The 20,043-nt window shown below is 45.2% G+C and overlaps 1 protein-coding gene across 4 annotated transcripts in view; it reads right to left on the bottom strand.

Moving 5' to 3' along the window:
• Nucleotides 1-20,043, bottom strand: part of PLEKHG1 (pleckstrin homology and RhoGEF domain containing G1) — a 218,483-nt gene that overhangs the window by 4,157 nt on the left and 194,283 nt on the right. For all 4 annotated transcript variants that reach the window (XM_032836355.1, XM_032836354.1, XM_032836356.1 and 1 more), the window contains 5 exons: nt 15,429-15,462; nt 12,330-12,425; nt 10,579-10,617; nt 8,723-8,745; nt 4,742-6,386 (listed from right to left, as the gene is read on the bottom strand). In XM_032836355.1, the coding sequence (XP_032692246.1) occupies nt 4,742-6,386; nt 8,723-8,745; nt 10,579-10,617; nt 12,330-12,425; nt 15,429-15,462 (1,837 nt within the window). The remainder of the gene's footprint in view (nt 1-4,741; nt 6,387-8,722; nt 8,746-10,578; nt 10,618-12,329; nt 12,426-15,428; nt 15,463-20,043) is intronic.

The raw sequence follows: 20,043 nt of genomic DNA, 5'->3' as shown, positions 1-20,043 counted from the left end.
TTCAGATTCAGCTATGAGGCCAGTCTCCCTTCTGCTCCACTTTGGAGTACACAGACAGTGGAGTACACAGACATTTCTAAAGACATTAATAGAACCATGCTATGGGTAGAATATTCTCTTGGGCCTGGAATGATTTAAGAGACAGAGCCCAGAGATGTCTATTTCAAGAGCTGTCCCCTCCCCACCGCCACCACCATCACCCCAATCCAGGTATCCACACAACTTCCCTAGAACCTAAGAATTCCACGCATCCTATAAATTGCCCAGACCTCGTCTACACAGTCTCCATAAAGGGGATCTCTCCCATATATGATGACCAACAAGTGATATGCACTTTCTTCTTAAGCTATTTATATTTTTAGTGACCTACTGTTAGTAAATTATTCCTTGAATTTAAATAAAAAATTTAGTTAGGTTTCTGCCATTTCTTTCGACTCTTATCTTCTATGAGGACAGATGACAAGCGCTGTTATTCTGTGTGCATTTAACTGCAACCTTCTCAGACTGTTTGCCTCCCAAATCCCCCAAATCTGGGTAAAGTCATCTGTTTAACTTCTCATAGAGCCTACATTCAGATCCTTCAGGCTTTCAAGTCCAAATTCCTTGGAAGCACAGAGAATATTAGTTCAGAATTTCTAGTAACAAGAACTTGAGCTATTGTTCCTTGACTGGCATAGTAAAAACTCTCATTACCAATTAAGTTTGGCACTTACGAGACTGAAAGTCTACATGAGCATCAAAGTGTCTGTGTTAGCCATTCTGAAGCCTCTACTGTTCCATTAAGTATGAAGCCCAGACAAAGGCAGCTGGACCTTGAGACAGAGTCACGGGTAGCAGTCGCACCTGAACATCAGCTAGCCCTGCCCAGACCATTCTCATCTATATGATGGCCCCACACGCAATCCCACAATGAAGTCAGGAAGGCCGTGAATTTTCACAAGGTTCCAATAAGATGGCAATTTGGGGGAAAGCCATGAGAGCTGATTGAAACATTTGGTTCAACTCTTTCAGTACAAAAGTTTAACCACAGAGTCGTGTATGAACAATCAGCTTTTGACTTCAGACGATAGCCCAGATGATCTGAAACCATGCATGACTCAAAATAGCCACAATATTTCCCACGCCTCTTTCTTCCTAATCATACTCCTCTTCTTCCTTTGCTTCATCAAATCCCATTAGCCCCTCAAGACCCTCTCTAAGCCCTTCCCTTTCCATGAATCATTTTCTAATCCACTTCTCTGAAGTCTTCTGTACTTAGTGTGGACCACAACATTTAGCTCTTGGCTGCACACGCGATCACAGGCATGCATGTGGACACGAACACAATCTCGTATTGCTTGTTTGGTGACACGGACTAGTTTATCACTCCTGCAAGTCTACGTTTACTCTTGGGAGAACAATCCATACAGAGCACCAAATGTAATTCTAGATACGAATTGGTCTCGAGAACTACTTATTGAGATAATTTTTGGACTTCCTTCTTTTAAGCATAGTGTTAAAAATGGATGTGCTTTCTGTAAGACCATACTGCAGAGAGTGACAGGCAGCCTAGAGAATCAGGGGCATAGCAGAAAAGAAGAGGAAGCAGGAAAGCAGCCTTCGATTAAAATGTTTCCCATAGATAATGCATAATCCAGATAAACTCTGGATAATAAAAAGTTGGCCACTTATTAATTTGGAATAAAAAGTATCTCACAGGTAGATAATATACAGTGTCTATCTAAGTTTTAGAGATTTTTTTTTTTTTGTCTCAGCTTGGCATAACTTGTTTGATGGCAACGTGAATAAGAAAATAGTTCCAAAGCAACAGCTGTAATTAGCTTTCTTTAACCAGATGGGTGGGAATTAGCCAGCCCAAGAGGACATCTCTGGTCTAAAAACCTTACTATTAGTCAGGTGGATCAAAGTTCCCCATCATCCCAGTTCTGGCATTCATACCCTTTATAGAATATGTATATTCTCAATTCAGGACAACCTCAGGGCTGTCTCTGGTTTATTTCTCTTTTGGAAGTTTAAAAGTGTGGCATTCTTAGGATTCCAGATAAAAATTGAAAGTGATCCTTGCTGAGGAAAGTATGAGATAAACTGTTTTCAAGACAGAGGATTAAAATCAAAGCTTCTGATGCTGTTTGAAATGTAGACCATAGCATAAAATGTGATTTTGCCTTCGCTACACAAAAAGGAAAATCCCTCAAGCCTGTACGGAGTTTCCCCCCATATAAAACATCACCCAAAAAGGGAACCCAAAGGCCTCATTGGCCTCAAAGACTATGAGGAGGGAGGTCTGACTGAACAAGAATGTTGGCATACTACAGCAGGCTCTGGACGGTGGGAGTGACTAGACCTGGATGGGTGGTTTAGAGGCAGAAATCTGACCCGGGGCCTGTAAACCCCTGCCAGAGAGTTCAATAAAGGTGCTCGAGAGTTTCAGCAGGTGAATAGGGCGTTCCTCCTTCCGTACAACACCGAGAGCAAGCTCCTGGCAAAGTGGCAAGGCCCATACGAAGAAGTCTGGAGAATCGGTCCGTTCGATTACGACGTCCTGTGCCCAGATAAACAAGAGAGAGAAAAGGAGTCATCACGTCAACTGATTGAAAGCCTAATGGGCACAGGAGGTGGTCTCGATCCACGCAGATGGAAGATTCCTTAGGTCCGAGAGATGGCAGGCCCTAGGGACGTGCTCCTGCCAGATAGCGGGGGAGACCCCACTCTCAGAAGATGACTTTGGAGAGATCTCCTCCTCTTGGTTGGGGAGAACGTCGGTAGTAGCCCACCATGTCAAGAAAGGACCCAGACGCAGAGCTGAGAAAAGATCCCATGGGATCCCAAGAAGACATCAGTAGGCAACACCAAAAGGAGAACAAACCAAAGGTAAAAAGAAGCAAAAGAAAACCCCAAAGGGACACCTAAGAATACTTAAAAGGTGGGTAAAAAAGAAGACTATTCAAGGTAGTTATAAGCCCTACTGATTCAGCATTGGAGGTCTGAGTTCTGCATTTTAATGGATGGTCCAAATTCAAAACAACCGGGCTTAGGTGATTACCACCCTTGAAACAACAATCTGCTGGCATAATCCATCATCATCAGAAACCCTGTTCTATTTTCTCTCAGCCCAGGTTCCATGAGTGGAGGCATGGGTCACATACCACTGCTTCCAATGCCATCTATTCCCCCCCTAATACTCCTTTACAGGTGGAACTCAGTCATTTTTTCCATGGGTCATAACAAACCAGCTTAGCAGCCCTGGTGCTGGGAAAAGGGACATGAATGAATTAATTCTGGCAAATTCTTGCAAGGAGAAAAATATATGCCATCTGGTCTCTTACATTCATACAAAATTCACTTTTCACCTTTATTTAAAAAGAAGAACTCGAGAGAGAGAGAGTAAAATCCTTCAGGTAGCCAATTCTGGTGCTTACCTTCCCTATTTGATAGGAAATTTTACTCTAGGTGTAGCTCTAGAAAAAGAGTAAAGCTTTAGACAATTCTTAAATACTTCCAAACTTTAAAAAATTCCCTCTAGATTCTTGCCATGTAACTTTTAATGTGTGGCTTCATTTAAGATTTGGATATCCCCTTCTTATTCTCTGTTTTTTTGCAGAGATCAAGACATCAATCTCAAAGGAAGGGGGTTAGTGGCATCAATCTGGCCCAATGAGCCATGTCACCGTCGGGCTACCTGTCTCAGTGTGCCTTGATATTGATCATCTGGGTTTTACTTTTAACTGGAGAAAGGTCTCCTCTCCTCTGATATCAATGTGTTCCTCTGTCAGAAAATCTAGGCCAGGGATTCTTAAAATAGGGTCAAAAGGCCACATTGTTTTAAATTGCAGATTCTGGGGCCTAACCCCAGAAATTTCTCTGGGTCTAGAGGTGAAAAGCTCCTGAGGGGAGAGCCAGGGCCCTGGGGTTTCTTCTCCCCATGACAATCCTGTCTCACTCGCACTTGTGTTCTTCGACTGAGATTGGGGTCTTGGTGTCAAGTTTTGTCTCTGCACTTCTTTATAACAGAGAAAGAGGTCAAATCTTTAGCCCTCATCGTACCAATATCATACCTGAGAGATCCCAGTTTTCTGCCCCACAAAGGTGGCTTGACTGAAAGAATCACACTTTTTGGAAGCTCCCCGAGAAGACCGAGGCTGTTGGACCAAGCCTGTGCACGACACCGGCTATTTTAGGACAACTATTAAACAAAAAGTCAACTGGTAAGAGAAATATGTGAGGAAACGCCTAAGGATAGAGCATGACCAGCTTTTAGAAAGTGGGAAAAGACTCCTTTTCGTCTGTTAGGATGAGTTGGGGCATGTTGGCTGGGATTCTGGAGCAACCCTATTCCATGTGCTTCCAAATCTTCAAAGCTGACATGAGCCACGACTCCTCCCAGCACAGCAACACACACATGGAAAAGCTCTACCTGCCACGAGTTCAACGGATCACTATTTTTCACAGTTCAGATTAGAGAAAACTCCTTAAACCGTCACGTCTGGTAATGACAATGTTACACAAACAACAAAACCCTCCGAGACTGAATCTTGCTCCAACCTGAGTGACTCTGTGGGCTAAGGTAGGAAAAGAATTAGGAACGGCCTCGTCGGTGCTTGTTAGTGAGGCTGTGGTCTCAGTCGGAGAGCGTGAGCGTCTGGGTGGCAACGTTCTCACCGTCTCAAGGACTTTTAGAACCTGAAAGCTTTCCTCACATGCTACTTTCAAGAAGGAGGGAGAGCAGTGTGAAGGAACGTACCGATGGCGGGACCCCCTTGCTTCTTTTCTTCCAAGATGGCCGCCAGGTCTTTGTCCGAGGATTTAGGCTGCTGGCTGGCCAGTGGCTGCTCCAGCTCTGGGTTTCTCACTTTTAAAAGCTGATTTGCCTTCTTGATCTTCTGACTATACTGCCTGGCCATCAGAAAAACCCTGCTTTTCGTTTTATCTGTGGCATCCATCCCAGGGGCAGGGTTTTCCAAGTCTGTTTGGGAGAGACTGCTGTTGGCCAAGTCGTAAGGGTTTTCCAGGGGGGGTGTTTCACTGGCCAGAGACAGCCGGTTAAGGCTCATCAAGGAGCCTTCTTTAGCAATCAGGTCCTCTTCAAACGGGCAGTCGGTCCGGCCAGCTCTGCCAGGCTTGTCTCTCAGTGGCGTGAGGAAAGCGTGGCCCTCAGGAAGCGAGAGGGTAGACGCGGAGCGCGTGGCCTCTCTCCCCAGCTTGGGGGTGCTCTCGGAGTGCAGCCTATCTGGCACGTCTTCTTGGCTGACGGGAAAGGCTGCCAGGAGCCGGTCTCTAGCTTTGACTTCGTTTTTCTTGATGTAATTTTCCAGATCGTTCCAGATTTCGTCCACTTCCTCAGACAGTTTGTCAGAGATAGATTTATCACCAAGAGACAGGTTGCAGCTGAAGGAGTTATAGAGCAAACTCAAGTAGTCGTTATTGGAGGGTCCCTGGGGGTAAGAGGTTTCGTCCTCGCTGAACTGGAGGCTGTCCTGGGAAACAAAGGGCCTCAGACTGTCACAGCACGCGAAGTCGGCTTCCAGACCTAGGAAGGTGCTCCTCTTGGGGCGCGTCAGGCTGCTGCATTTGAAATCCAGGGAGGGCGGATCTGGGAGCCCTATGGTGTCATAGATGTTCTCCTCAACCATCTGGAGTTCATGTGTGCTTTGGTTTGGGGCCCGGTGACCTGTTAAAGCTCCATCCCTCTCCGCGTGCCGAGAGCTCTTCTCGGGGCCAGCCTGCGTCTTCGAGGAGGCGAGCTCTGGTGTGCTCTTGGGGCGAATGGGGTCCCTGGTTGTTGTCGGGGGCGTGGCCTCAGCTTCTTCCCGTTTAGCAACCATTAGTTTTAAGTCCTCGTAACTTATGTTGTCATAGACGTGGTCTATATCATCGAGGGTCAGCTCTATAGATGACCCAAAGGGAGTCATTCCGTCCTGCCCTTCTGTTTTAGGGTCACCCTGCCGTTCCCGTCGGGGGCTGTACTGAGAGCCACCACTGTCCCTAATTCTTATTTCAGGAGCACATGTGTTGCTCTCGCCAGCGCTGCTGGCCCGCCTGACCACCCGGTGGCCAGAACTGGCGGACTCTGTGGGCTCGATCTGTCCCATGTGCCAACTGCAGGGGCGACTGGAAGTGCTGTCTTCACACAGTCTGGTGGAGTTCAGGTCTGAGGAGGAGAAGGATGGCACGAACATCTGGTAATCATCTTCGTCATCCTCGTTCTCCTGAGGGGACCGACGACTCGGGAACAGGGCTTGTCTGATCTGGTGGTCTGTCCAGATGTTCCTGATGGCTTCTCCCCCACGAAGCACGCTGATAATGGCAGAACTGCTTGGCTGGCTGTTCCTCTGGGCAGGAGATGGCCCCGTTGAGGTCCGCTGGGGAGACCCTTCCTCTCTGGAAACCTGAGGTGGGTAGAAACATATTGACTGAACTTCAGTGACATGGACACACACCATATGACACTCCTCTGGTTTTACACATTGTCTCTCCCACTGGACTATAATAGTCTTAAAGCAAATGATTGGTAAATAGTGTTGATTTTAACAGAGTTGAAACATACTTCGAATTTTTTGCAAAAGGGGCAGGGAGGACAGGAACTGATATTTACTTAGAAATAGGCTGGGCCACGTGCAGACATTTTCCACACTTAGCATTTGTCATCGCTCTGTGATTTAGACATGATTGTATTAATTTCACAGTAAGGAAATCCAGGCTCTCTGCCGTGGTTAGAAAGGTTAGGACACAAACCAAGTCTGACTCCAAATCCCTTACCCCAATGCAGGGAATCAGCAAAATTCAGAAAACTCTTAAATACTTCAAATAATTCTGATGTGCCCTTGGTAAATAACATTTTATAAATGAACATATATAGGTATCAAGGGCCACTGTATCTGGTTTCTATTTGAGGCTTGCCTGCAAGGAGTTTTATTGTGGTTTCTGGTATACCAGAAGCCTCTCTCAGTAATCTGACTGCGCACCTTAAGGGTTTCCCTATGACCTGCGGACCTGCCATGCTCCTGACTGGCATTGCCTTGGTTTAGGGATTCAAGGCAAAGAGGCTTTATTGCAGACATGTAACTTAATCCACTAATGAGCTAATGAACATTTTGCTTTCTTTCAAAATACATTTAATTAAATAGTATTTAGATGCCTGTTAGGAAATAAAATATGAGTGATGTTAATTTCTTTTTTTTTTTAAAGATTTTATTTATTTGACAGAGAAGAGAGATCACAAGTAGAGAAAGAGAGAGAGAGAGAGAGAGGAGGAGGCAGGCTCCCTGCCTAGCAGAGAGCCCGATGTGGGACTTGATCCCAGAACCCTGAGATCAGGACCCGAGCCGAAGGCAGAGGCTTAACCCACTAAGCCACCCAGGCAGCCCCGAGTGATGTTAATTTCTAATCAGAAAACCAAACCACACACACGTGCACACACACACATACACATGCGTGGCCTTGGAATATGTATTCTGGGAGAAATGTGAAGCTGTTATTAAGAGTTTATTCTTGGTATAAACTCTTTGACCATTAGTACATCTCTTCTTCCTGCATTCAGTACTGTTCATTAGTGTGACAGGAGATGGGGTTTGACCACTAAGAAAAAAGTACATTTCTGTACTTCTTTCTTGTCTTCTAATTTTATGAGGTTTAGTTAATCCCCATATGGAGACCTGGCTCGATCGCTAGTGTCAAAAGTTTCATCAAGCTCTTGAGATTCCATCTTTAGGGCTAGTGGAGTGATCCCGCACATGGTACCAAGCAGGGCTTAGCTCCGTGCTCCTGGTTTGGCACCTTGAAGACCCAGGCGCCTCCCGCAGTGTTTGTTAATGGAAACAATGTAGATTAAAAAAAAATCAGAATCTCATGCTCTATTTCAGGACAATAACCAACTAATAAATTTCAAAAGCTTCCAAACAAAAAATATGTACTCCTGAAAGATATTCACATGCTCTAATTTTAAGAAAATTACTTTGAGGTAACAGTGCTGATTTTTAGACATTTTACTGGATATACTGGACATACAAAGTTTATTAGCGGGATTACTTGGGCCCTGTGCTAAGAAGTGGCACAGGAATTGTGGGGGGAGAATTTCATAACCACGTCCTAACAGATATAGGACATTAAACGAGAAACCATAATCAGTTCTCCAAGAGTTGTTAACTTAGACAATTGGTCAGTGGATAGTTGGACATGGTTTACTCTGGTCGGGATACAATATCGACTCTTCAGTGGTAATACATTTGGATATACCTCTTCAATTGAGAGTACCATTTTTAGGCCCCCTCTCCTAGCTTTTATCAGACAAAGAAAAGTCCAAGCTTCATAGAGTGAAGTTTCATTATAGGACATGGGCTCCTACTTCTCCTACAAGCAGCAGGACCATATTCTTAGAAGGGGATCTCTGCGACCGAAGGCTAATGCTTTGAGAAGTGGGCAACCTTCAGGAGGCAGGAGCGTTGGTCTTGTGGCAAAGTGGGGTATGTGTGTTACTTTCTAGATAACCTTACAGCTTTTGAGGTGAGAGCTGGGGGGAAAGGGGGATGAAGATATGGTTGCCTTAGTTCTGAGAAATGAAGCTGGGGGAGGGAGGAGGTTATAAGGCCAAGTCCTTACTTAAGTCCATCTCAAAATGTGAAATAATTGTTTACATGTGGAATATAGGCTGGGGATGGGATACAGAAGGGTACCTAGAAGGCTGCCTAAGTAAGCATTTCAAAATAAGAAATGAGATCATGCTTACCTTTTGGATGTCTTGTGCTGTTTCTGAAAAATACAAGGGTTTTAAAAGAATTTTTGAGGATTAAAAATAGTTCTCATACATAGGTAAGCACCCCTATTTTATAGGATCTTAAAACTTTTTAATAACTGAAGCCTGAGTGGTTTCTGGGTCTTTTAGACCTAATTCTCAGAAAATACCTCGCAGTTCTCCTCGTTATATATCCTACGGTGTACGTAAAAAACAAAACAAAACAAAAAAAACCCCAAAACCCCCAAACCTTACGTACATCTGAGGGTCAAGTTCCTTTCTTAAGCAACAGATTAATGTATCTTAATAAGTTTCAAAGTTTCCCCCCCAAAGATGTATTACCTGAAATACATGCCCTAAGCCATGAGAATCACTTAAAAACAAGACCATGCTTCTGTTAATTTTTAAACATTTTATTGGTCTTCCCTGAATGATACAGACAGCATTTATCACTGGGGGTCACCCTGGTGCTGTACTAAGGAGCAGTACAGGTGGGTTTCTGGGGGACCTGAATATCGCCACATCCTTGCAGATACCTCGATGATGCGTGGCTCACCTTTTTTAAACAGGGTTCAGTTACGGAAGCATATAAAGTAAACAGTGATCAAATCCTCTCCGTAGATCCTGCCTGGTGGAAGTTACCATACTTGGCAGCTTGATGGTCCTCTTGCCAGCTCCCATGCCCACGGACCCCAGCCCACCACAATGCATGGTTTTGTTTGTAAAATAAAGGTGCAATACTGCATTACATTTCCTGCTAAGTGTGCATGGACATGCTTGTCAGTAGGGAAGGAGGCACTCCGTTCTTTCTGACAATTCCAGAATGCTCCATGAAGCAATCCAAGATTTACTACAATTTATTTAACTCTTTCCCACTAGGTGGGCATTTTACGAGCTGTCCTCTTACAAATGCTACAAGGAACACACACACGTAGTTTGATCTAGCCACACCTGGGCAAGCCCTTCTATACAGGAAGTGTATACTGTGAAATTTACAAAAGTGAAAAAAGTGAAATTGTTGAGTCAAGGGCAGATGTGGATTTTAAATTTAAATGCTCCAAATTTTGCTTCAAAAGGTTGCAGAAATTTAGACACCATTCGTTTTGGAGTGCCTGTTTTTCTAGATTTTTTGGTGGAGCTTACAGCTTTCCTCTATTTATCTCCTTCAAATGTATAGCTTTTCTGATTACTAACATGGATGACCATTTATAAATTTTACTGATGGTTTGTGTTTTTTTCTTGGGAACTGCCCAGTTATATTATCTGCCTTTTATTTTTATTATGCTTTTAAAAAGATTTTATTTATTTATTTGAGAGAGAAAGAGAATCTGAAGCAGACTCCGCCCTGAGCTTGGGGCCTGATGCAGGGCTCAATCCCATGACCATGAGACCATGACCTAAGCAGAAACCATGAGCAGGACGCTAAGGGACTCAGCCACCAGGCACCCCTCTACCTTTTAAAAGAGTCCTTTGTCTCTTCTCTTTGACGTGTGGGATTTCTTTACATAATAGGAATATTAATCTTTTTCTGCCAGTTATCTATACTGCAGACATTTTATATCATTTGGCTTTATATTATACAATGAGGTATTATTTTTTTTAAGATTTTATTTACTTATTTGACAGAGAGAGAGAGATCACAAGTAGGTAGAGAGGCAGGCAGAGAGCAGGGGGAAGCAGGCTACCTGCTGAGCAGAGAGCCCAATGCGGGGCTCGATTATAATGGGGTACTATTATAGACGTTAATAAAATCTGTCAATCTGTAATTTATCTGGTGTTTATGTTTTTGTAGGGTCTGACTTAGTGGAAAGCAGTAACAATGAAAAAAGAAAAGATATGTTAGGACTTACCACTGGTCTTCAAAACTTTATGTGACCTTGAGGAAGGTTCTAGGAGAAAAAAATAAGGCTGCCATCATTTGCAAGACCAAATCAATGTTTTTTTCTTTATAAATGAATTATTAGTTTACAGGCAAATAATTTGAGCTCTAGAATTTTTTTTTTTTTTAAATCAAATATACCTAAATCCCCATCACTTAGAGACACTTAACAGCAAGACATCCACTCTGACAAAGCTGTAGGGTAAGATTTACGCTGCTCAATCGGGGGGGTCACAAAACAGAAAACTACCCTCCCAAAAGCTAGTAGAGCCATTTCCTTAGCTTTAACCACCACCTATAAGGTGGCAGTGTTCAATTTTATGTCCTTCAGCCACTCCTCTCCCAAGCCTCAGACCTCTAATGCTAACTGTCCATCTGACGATTCCCCAATGTGCCCACAGACCAAGCAACCCAACATGCTTCAAACTCACCAGTCTCCTCCCATCACTGTTCTTTAATCAAGTTCTCAGCCTGGTCGTCACTGACATTACCTGCTCAAGTAGCTGTCGGGACATCATTCTAAATTTCTCCTGTTTTCATCCATCACAATTCTGTGGGATCCCAATAATGGCTCCCCTCCCCCCACTGTCTTAATCCAGGCCTTTATCATCTCTCCCCAAACTAGATGGACAGCATCCCTCAGTTTCCACATCAAGACAGAATTCCCTTTTTATTTTTATTTTTTAAAAGATTTTATTTATTTGACAGACAGAGATCACAAGTAGGCAGAGAAGCAGGCAGAGAGAGAGGGAGGACGCAGGCTCCCTGCTGAGCAGAGAGCCCAATGTGGGGCTTGATCCCAGGACCATGGGATCATGATCTGAACCGAAGGCAGAGGCTTTAACCCACTGAGCCACCCAGGTGCTCCAAAATTCCCTTTTTAAAAGGCAAACATTCATTGCTGAAAATCCTTCTGTAGCATTGCAGGGTCACGCCCATACCTCCCACAGCTTCAGCCACTTCTCCTGGTTTGCCTTGCTTGCCTCTACCTCCATCCCATGTTTCAGCCAGGCTGCACAACTGCCACTGGAGGTCTGATCTAGCGTATGCTGGCCCAAGTCTCAGGACCTTTGCACATGCTAGTCCTGTCCCAGCTGGCTCCTTGGCCCCCAGACTCTATCCCGGGTCTTCTGCTCTGAGAAGACTTCTCTCTCCTTCCTACACAGTTAGCCCCCCCCTCTCTCCTTTGTCTTTCCACACTTCTGCTCACTGAGCCTCTACCACAGTCTATTATGGACTGGTACTTATTCACCCTTTTTGACTCTCCCACCAGACTATAACCTCTTCAGAAGCAGGAATCAAATGTATTATTTCCTCATGCATCCCTGGTCCTTAGCACAGTGCAAGGGGTTAGGTAGGGACTCACTAAATACTGACTCAAGTCAAAGAAAGATCTGAGGGCTGAGAGAATACTATAGAGTCTGGTTCAGCAAACACATGTTACAAGTTTTGGCTTGAAAAGTCTTTTGTATGTGTCATTGACAGGATACAATTCCCCCCTCAGTGGTAGTCAACAAGTTTTAAGTACCTGCATGCTAGCGGTAAGATGCTATACAAAGCAAAATTAGTTGATGTTTTATATTCTGCAGAAAATAGAGAATTTAGAATGAAACTTTTCGTTCTAAACTTTTTATTTAGAATGAAAGCCTGACAGTCGGACCAAAAGGATCTTTCATTACTTGTCCCTCTAGATTATTAAATTGATCACAACCCCCTATTTACCTGACTTTCTTCTCAGCCGATATGGAGCAGAACCGTTTTTAGAACCACACAATGCTTTCGTCTCCCCGTCAGGACTATAACAGAACCCAGGATAATCTGAAATGATAACCACACACACTGATAAGAAGGAGGGGTTCCGTGACTTCCCAGATGGGTACAACTTATCTTGGCTCTCTCTGGATTTCTTCTTTTTCATCAGACATGGTACAGTCTCTCCTTCCCATAACTAGTGTTGAGTAGGTATCACGGGACTTTTTGGTTATATTGGGACTTCCAGGAATCCATCAGCAAGATAAACTGCCTTTCTAGCATATGCGTGTGCTCTCAGGCTCTCTCTTACACACACACACATGCATGCACACATGCAAGCTCTTTCTGTGTACTCTTTTGTCCCCCTCACTAGCCTCTAGAAAGAGCCATAACCATTATCTTTACCCTTTGTAGGAAGTTAGTTAAAACGTGTCAGGTATCATTAACCTACTGCCACCCAGGATCATTTGCAACTTGATGAGCCACAGAGGTCAGAAAACTCTATTAAAATAAATGTCACTGGAGCCGAACTTGTCACAAGGCACCAGACAGGCTGTGGTGACCGGCCACAGCAAAGGCTCTGTCAGTGAGGGCGGAGCGATCTGGAGAATTCCATTCCAGTCCAGTTTCTCAAGGCATCTGTGCCCCACCTGCTGGTGGGGGATGTCAAGCTATTCTTCCCCGATGGAAGCTGTCCTCTAGCATGGTGACTCTTTTTTTTTTTTTTTTTTTTTAATTTATTTATTTGTCAGAGACAGAGGGAGAGAGAGTGAGCGAGCACAGGCAGACAGAGAGGCAGGCAGAGGCAGAGGGAGAAGCAGGCTCCCTGCTGAGCAAGGAGCCTGATGTGGGACTCGATCCCAGGACGCTGGGATCATGACCTGAGCCGAAGGCAGCCGCCTAACCAACTGAGCCACCCAGGCGTCCCGCACAGTGACTCTTAATATTTTTCTAGATATTGCTCTTTTGAACATTTGATGAATGCTTTAAGTTCTCTTACCAGAAAAGGGATTTACACTTATTTTATTTTATTTACTTGAGATAGAGAGCAAGAGTGAGTAAGAGAGAGAGAGTAATGAGTTGGCAGGGAGAGAGACATAGGAAGAGGGAGAAACAGGCTCCCCACTGAGCAAGGAGCACAATGCAGGACTCGATCCCAGGACCCCGGGATTATGACCTGAGCCGAAGGCAGATGCTTAACCAACTGAGCCACCCAGGCACCCCAGGATTTTCATTTAATTTCACAGTTTATGTCTTTCTACCTATCTAAGGGGTACACAGAGTTCAGATTAAGAAAATTGGGTCTAGGGTGCCTGGTTGCCTCAGCTGGTTAAGCATCAGACTCTTGATCTCAGCTCAGGTCTTGATCTCAGGGTTGTGGCCTCCAGACCCTTGTTGGGCTTCATGTTGGGCATGAAGCCTACTTAAAAAAAAAAAGAAAGGAAGGAAGGAAGGAAGGAAGGAAGGAAGAAAGACAGAAAAGAAAAGAAAAAAGAAAGAAAAGAAAAGAAAAGAAAAAGAAAGAAAATTGGGTCTAATCCTAAAGTTCTCTAGCCCTTTCCCTGATCATCTGAAGCCTGAGGGTAAACAATTTTAGGATGTGGCTGTAATAGGGTTAAGGTTTTAAGAATGTCCAAAACTCCAGAGAGTTCTGAGGATTGTAAAGACCACACATGTTTGTCCAGTGTCAGTGGCAAAGTTACCTAAATGAGGTCATTTGGCCCAATGGACTGGCCTGCTTTGCTCATACCCAGCCAAGTCCAAAGTCAAGGTAGGGCAAAGGAGGGGATTTTCCCAGGCTGGGTTGCTCTGGCCTAGTCTTGGGCCTGGGAGAAAGGGACATCATACCAATTAGTGGCCCAAAATCGTTCTGTGGATGCACAGAACCTTACTGGTGTCCATGAACCCACCCCAGGCTGGGAACGAGGACTTGGTGCAGATGGCTTCAGACTGCCGTCTTCCTCCATCTTTTCTCCTAAATCGAACATGGTCATCCATGATCTTGCCTTCTCTTTAGAATGTTTTCATTAAAAAAAAAAAAAAAAAAAAAAAAAAAAAAAATCTTAAGGCACTTTTCCCTGAATAAAATGGGAGCCAGGGTACAACTTGTACCGGCTCTCTCTGGATTTCTTCTTTTTCATCAAATATGGTACAGTCTCTCCTTCCCATAACTGGTGTTGAGTAGGTATCATGGGACTGGAATTCTCCACATCGCTCCAGGAGCCAGGGCAGCGGGTCCCAGCCTAGCCCTCTTGCAGGGTCACCTCTCAGGAGCTGTGGGGCATGACACGGGGGCGGGGGTCTCAGCTACGTGGTGGGGGTATTCATCTTTTGACCTCACAAACGCTTCTTGTTTCCCCTGTAGAGCTAACCGCCAGCTGCGTGGAGGGGACACGAATCAGTGTTCGCACCTGGGGCAAGAGTCCTCAAAAATTACTTCAAACACTGTAGGTGAGAGTTTTTGTCAGACCCAGTTCTAAGTCTAAAGCCATCGATTCTCTTCCTACTCTGTTTCATGTGGGAGAGAACAAGGATGTGATAAATGCTGTTGAATGAGGTTTTGATTTTGTAGGACAGACCTCACCTCTGTTTATTTCCTGCATGTTTTCTAAGCCTAGAAATACAATCACACTTGTGGGGCTGCTGTAATTTTGAAACCTGCATCAGGGAAACCGTTAACGATCTTGTTGGCGTGATTCGTGCAGGTAAACAACATAGATTTCCCTCCGACAGGCTGTGGGGGGAAGTGTGTGGAACCCTGATTTCTGGTGGCGGTGGAAGGGAGGGTGAGACTTGACCCTGGCAGCAGGTCTTACATTCTTAGTTGATACAGAGATCTGGACACGTGGCCAGCCGTGAGGTGACTCACAGATAAACCAGGTTAAATCAACATACAAGCAAGCCAACCTGTGAGGAGAGATCACGCCGTCTGCCGGCTCTGTTTTTTTACCACAGTGAACAGAGAGCTGTTCCTTTCTTACAACTGACATTTTTATAAATTCTAAGCTATAAAATATGATAGATGCAAGGAGACAAAATTTCAAATTGTATTAAGAGAAGGAAACTTACGAATGGCATCCATTTCAAGTATTGCTTGCTTGGCCTGAAAGAAAGAAAGAATCACTTTAATTGCAATTACTTTTGGTTTCTTCTTTAAATTACCTGTCGTCATACAGAAGACCTATATTACCTCTACATCCTACCTGAGGAAGGGATTCATGAAAAGATTTAAACAACTCATTTCTTTGAGGCACTAACGCATAGTTCAAGGGCTTCAAGCAGACAAGCGCCCTCCGGTGGACAGAGGACGCTATGCAATGGAGGCACCAGCGCTAAGCTCACAGCCCGCATCTGGAAGGAAGCCACAAAGGGCAAGATAGGACCCACCTTTCACGGGTGCTGGTAGACACGCATGACAGGCATGCAACCCAACGGAATTACCACCTGTCCACCGAGGGACTGGGCCAGATAATCCTTTACTCTGGCTTTCTTCCCCTCCACCCCAAAATTCGCAGCTTTAAAGCTCGAAGACTTCATTATTATTGCTGCCAACGAGATGAATGTTTAGGGAACTATAAAAAGATAGTTAATTATCCTCATGTGAATCCTGTGGCCTGAGGATGCAGAGGGAAAAAAATTACTTTAAGTAGCCTATCTTGCCCTCTGTGTCATTTTCATAGTTCAAGGGTCCTGTAACTTAACCTACAAATATTGGGCGAAAAATCACCTTAAAAATAATTTGGTTGTGTGGGGGGTCAGTGGGGGTGGAGAAGAATAAATGAAACAAGATGGGATCGGGAGGGAGACAAACCATAAGTGACTCTTAATCTCACAAAACAAACTGAGGGTTGCTGGGGGGAGGGGGGTCATGAGGGGAGGTGGGGTTATGGACATTGGGGAGGGTATGTGCTGTGGTGAGTGCTGTGAAGTGTGTAAACCTGGCAATTCACAGACCTGTACCCCTGGGGATAAAAATACATTATATGTTTATAAAAAAATAAAAAATAAAAAAATAAAGATTAATAAAAAAATAATAATTTGGTTGTATTTTGCCACACTGCACTGAAAGTATAGTAAAAAGGTTTAAGGTAACTGATAATATTTATTAAAAAAAAAAAAAGGACAGGAGGAGGTTAAAAAAAAAAAAGGACAGCGTGATTGCCTCGCTGGAGCCAATCACGAAACAAAGAACAGCTAGTGAAGACAGTTCCCTTTTTTATTCCACACATACTGTACACACAACGGGAGAAGGGCAACAGCTACTCCATTATTATTTTGTTGTTGTTCAGTGATGTAAGCAGCACTTATAAATGTTACAAGAAAAACCCTGTAAGCATCCAGTCCACCCGATGAAGAAATGGAAACGTAAGGCTTTTCTTACGTTTCTTACCGATGCAACCACCATAAGTTTGAGAAAACAAATGGTTTGATTTTGATGACATTGATGTTTTTATCATAGAGTCAGTTTGAGGTTACTAGCTGGAACTAATTTCAAACACAGATAGGAGCTCAATTTCTGTGAAGTGCATTTCTAGAACCAGGTGGATATATAAAATGCAGAAAGTGGGGTGCCTGGGTGGCTTAGTGGGTTAAGCCCCTGCCTTCAGCTCAGGACATGATATCAGGGTCCTGGGATCGAGCCCTGCATCAGGCTCTCTGCTCAGCAGGGAGCCTGCTTCCCCCTCTCTCTCTGCCTGCCTCTCTACCTACTTGTGATCTCTCTCTGTCAAATAAATAAGTAAAATCTTAAAAAAATAAAATGCAGAAGGCTCTACTTTTATCTTTATTCTCAATCTAGAGCAGAGTGAGTGTGAATATCATGTATTTGAATAAAGAAAATGCTTATTTCCAAGAAGTTTCCTGGTATCTATAGACTTAGACTTTAAGGACTTAGTATTTCCCCTGCCCCCCATCTTGACATTTAATTTCAGAAAAGTACTATTCCCACATTTTCCTCTAGGAGTCAGCCAGGGACCATCACTGAATCGTAAGACCGGAAGGAGGTTGGGAGTCACAGGAATGAATTTCCAACAGCTCATGGTAACTTTGTTAGACAGTAAGGCTTTTTTGATGTTTACAAAAATTCCCCATTAGGCATTTCTTTTGTTTACTAGGAATAAACAGATTTTGAAAGATTTGGAGAAAAAGATCTAAGAAGAAGTCTTGAAGAAAGAAGTGAAAAGTTCAATTTAGTAATAAACCTACTTAAATAAAATAGAAAATTATTATTATATCACCGTGGATCAAGTATATTAAATAAATGCATTTTCATTGCCCCTGGGAGCACTGTGGAATGTGGCTCATGCTTGCTCCGTGCACCCAGACAGACCTGGGTCTGACTCAGGCTCAGTCACGTACGAGCTGTATAAATGTGGGCAGAGAACTCACATGTCGCTGAGTTTCTGCTCTGACTTTTCTAGAATGGGGAGAGTAAGACCTTCCTCAGAAGGTGTTTTGCTGAGGGCGAAATACAAAATGGTCAGCCCACTGTAGGTGTGCTCAAGACGTCGTTGCGGAAAAAATAACGTTTAGATTCTAAAAGTCAGGAATTTGGATAAAAGAGTGCAGTTCTGTTGTGACTGTTCGAACCATGTTAATGCGTCAAGGGAGAATGGCCTGGAACACACAGGTCTTGTGTGGGAGAAAGAGGACAGGTACGCAAGCTGGTCTGGTTTCATAATGGCCTTTCGGAGTCCTTTGGCAGCTCTGATTTTCCCAGGAGACAGGGGAACCGTGGGCGGGGCCTATCAAAGCCACTCTGTCATTGCTCGGGGCGGTCCGGGGCACTGGGCCAGCAGCCCGGTAACTAACCAGGAAGAAAACGCAGTCACTTCTCCGCCTGACATACCTCACCTCTCACAACGCGCTGATGAGATGCGACTCACGCTTCGCTCCAACACACACCTATGCACACTCATTTCCCGGGCGCCAAATCAAGGCGGACAGCCCCGAGAACAAGCTTCAGATACACAGAGCAAAACAGGCGCTCGTTGCTCAGAAATGTCCCTGGCCCTAATTCTGCAACCCCGCCACGCCCAGTCCGATTCTCGTGACCACCATCCCACCTTCTGCTCCACTTTCTTCCTCCCCCAGCCTAGCAAGGGCTGCTTCACTGTCCGTAGGACGATCCATTCTCGACCTGCACCTTAGCTCCTAGCGGCTTTATCTCGATCGCCCCTTCCTTCCACTCCAGAACAGCAACACACAGAGCGGCCCCCAGGACCCTAGCAGCACCCAGAGCTCTCCAAGTCCACTTTTCGACCACAGACCTCTGTATTTCCATCTCCCCACCTTTCCTGCTGAGCCGGTGTTTGGAATGTGCAGGCGAGCGGTCCTTCAAGCCGTGCCTGTTCTCTGTCGGTTTCACGCTCCGCTCAGCTTGGAGCTTGTGCTCAACGCCTGTGCCGACTGGCACCCACATTTCCCTGCTGCTAAGCTTCCCCTTTCCTGGCTCTGCTGGGCCTCACCCCCTGTACCCTAGTTCCTTGACACTAGTTTCCAAGCCGCTGAGCGGATTTCCAAATGACCTCAGCACACCGATCCGTCGTGACCCCCCTCCGTCGGGTCTTGGATGAACAAATTATTGTAGTCATCCTCATCCTCACAGACTGGTCCATTTCCTTTAGCAAGTGTTCTGAGGCTCACCACTTTCCCTCAGGCGCCCACACCCACCTGGGATCCCCCCACCCGGGCTCCCCCAAGCCGACACACGACATCAGCACCAACTCCAGGGAAATCAGATTCTTTATCTTCACGTGAGTCCATCTCAAAGGTGCTTGGCCCTGAATCATCTTTCTTCTCCCCCGGCTCTGGGAGGGAGATTTCCACTTTCCCAGACTACTCTCTCACCCAGCGCTCCTGACCCCACCCTCCCCGCTTCCCAGGGTGGGTTCCAAAGAGCACCCCTCGGCTTATCGATTCACTTTCCTTCCTGCCGCCCACTGTCACGTCCACGGTGTGCGCCTGCGCCGATGCCTCGCTCTCATCTTGCCCCTCCTCAAGCCACCACCTTGCATCTTTCCTGCGTTTGTTTAAGTCAGCCTTCAGTCTGCTGCTTCTCATTTCTGCATTTCTCTCTAGCACCCTGCAAGCTCTCCCTGATCTCTTAGTTGCCAAACCAAATCTCGACGCTCCTGTTTGAATCGGCTGTGCCGTCCCATCTGTGGCATTTGAGACTCTAGCTACCCTCTTCTTCTTTGAGATCCTTTCTTTCCTTTGTCCCCACGCCTTTCTCCTTCGGTTTTCTTACTACCTCCCTGCTCATTCTCCCCACCGGCTTGCGGATCAATGAGATGTGATTCCCAGGGGTTCTTTCCTTTGCACACTTTCCTGGGCCGTCCTATTGAAGCTCAGGGCTTCAGTGACTGTCTGTGTCAAGAGAGCCTCCAGATCCGCAGCTTCCAAGACCTGAATTTCCACCTGGGCTGACTCGCCTCCATACACGCTACCGTGAGAGCTCCTTGCTCCCGCCCAACCGGTTCCTCCACTTGGCAGCTTGTCTCAGAACTCAGCACTGTCTCCTGGGCCCAACCCCTGACTCATCCTTGACTCCTATTTCTCTCTCTGTCCTCATGCACCTCGTGGACAACTTACGTTGCCTCTGTGAGAGCTTTTGCATCTGCTCCCCCCTCTGTTGCTGGGGCTCCCGGAAGTACCCCTCGCCTGTTTTCTAGACCACCCCGGT

Source organism: Lontra canadensis, unplaced genomic scaffold, assembly GCF_010015895.1.
Source record: "Lontra canadensis isolate GAN:19392208 unplaced genomic scaffold, GSC_riverotter_1.0 scaffold92, whole genome shotgun sequence".
Classification (NCBI taxonomy): Eukaryota; Metazoa; Chordata; class Mammalia; order Carnivora; family Mustelidae; genus Lontra; species Lontra canadensis.
Note: the sequence above shows the minus strand (reverse complement) of the source record. Positions and strands in the feature narration are given on the sequence as shown.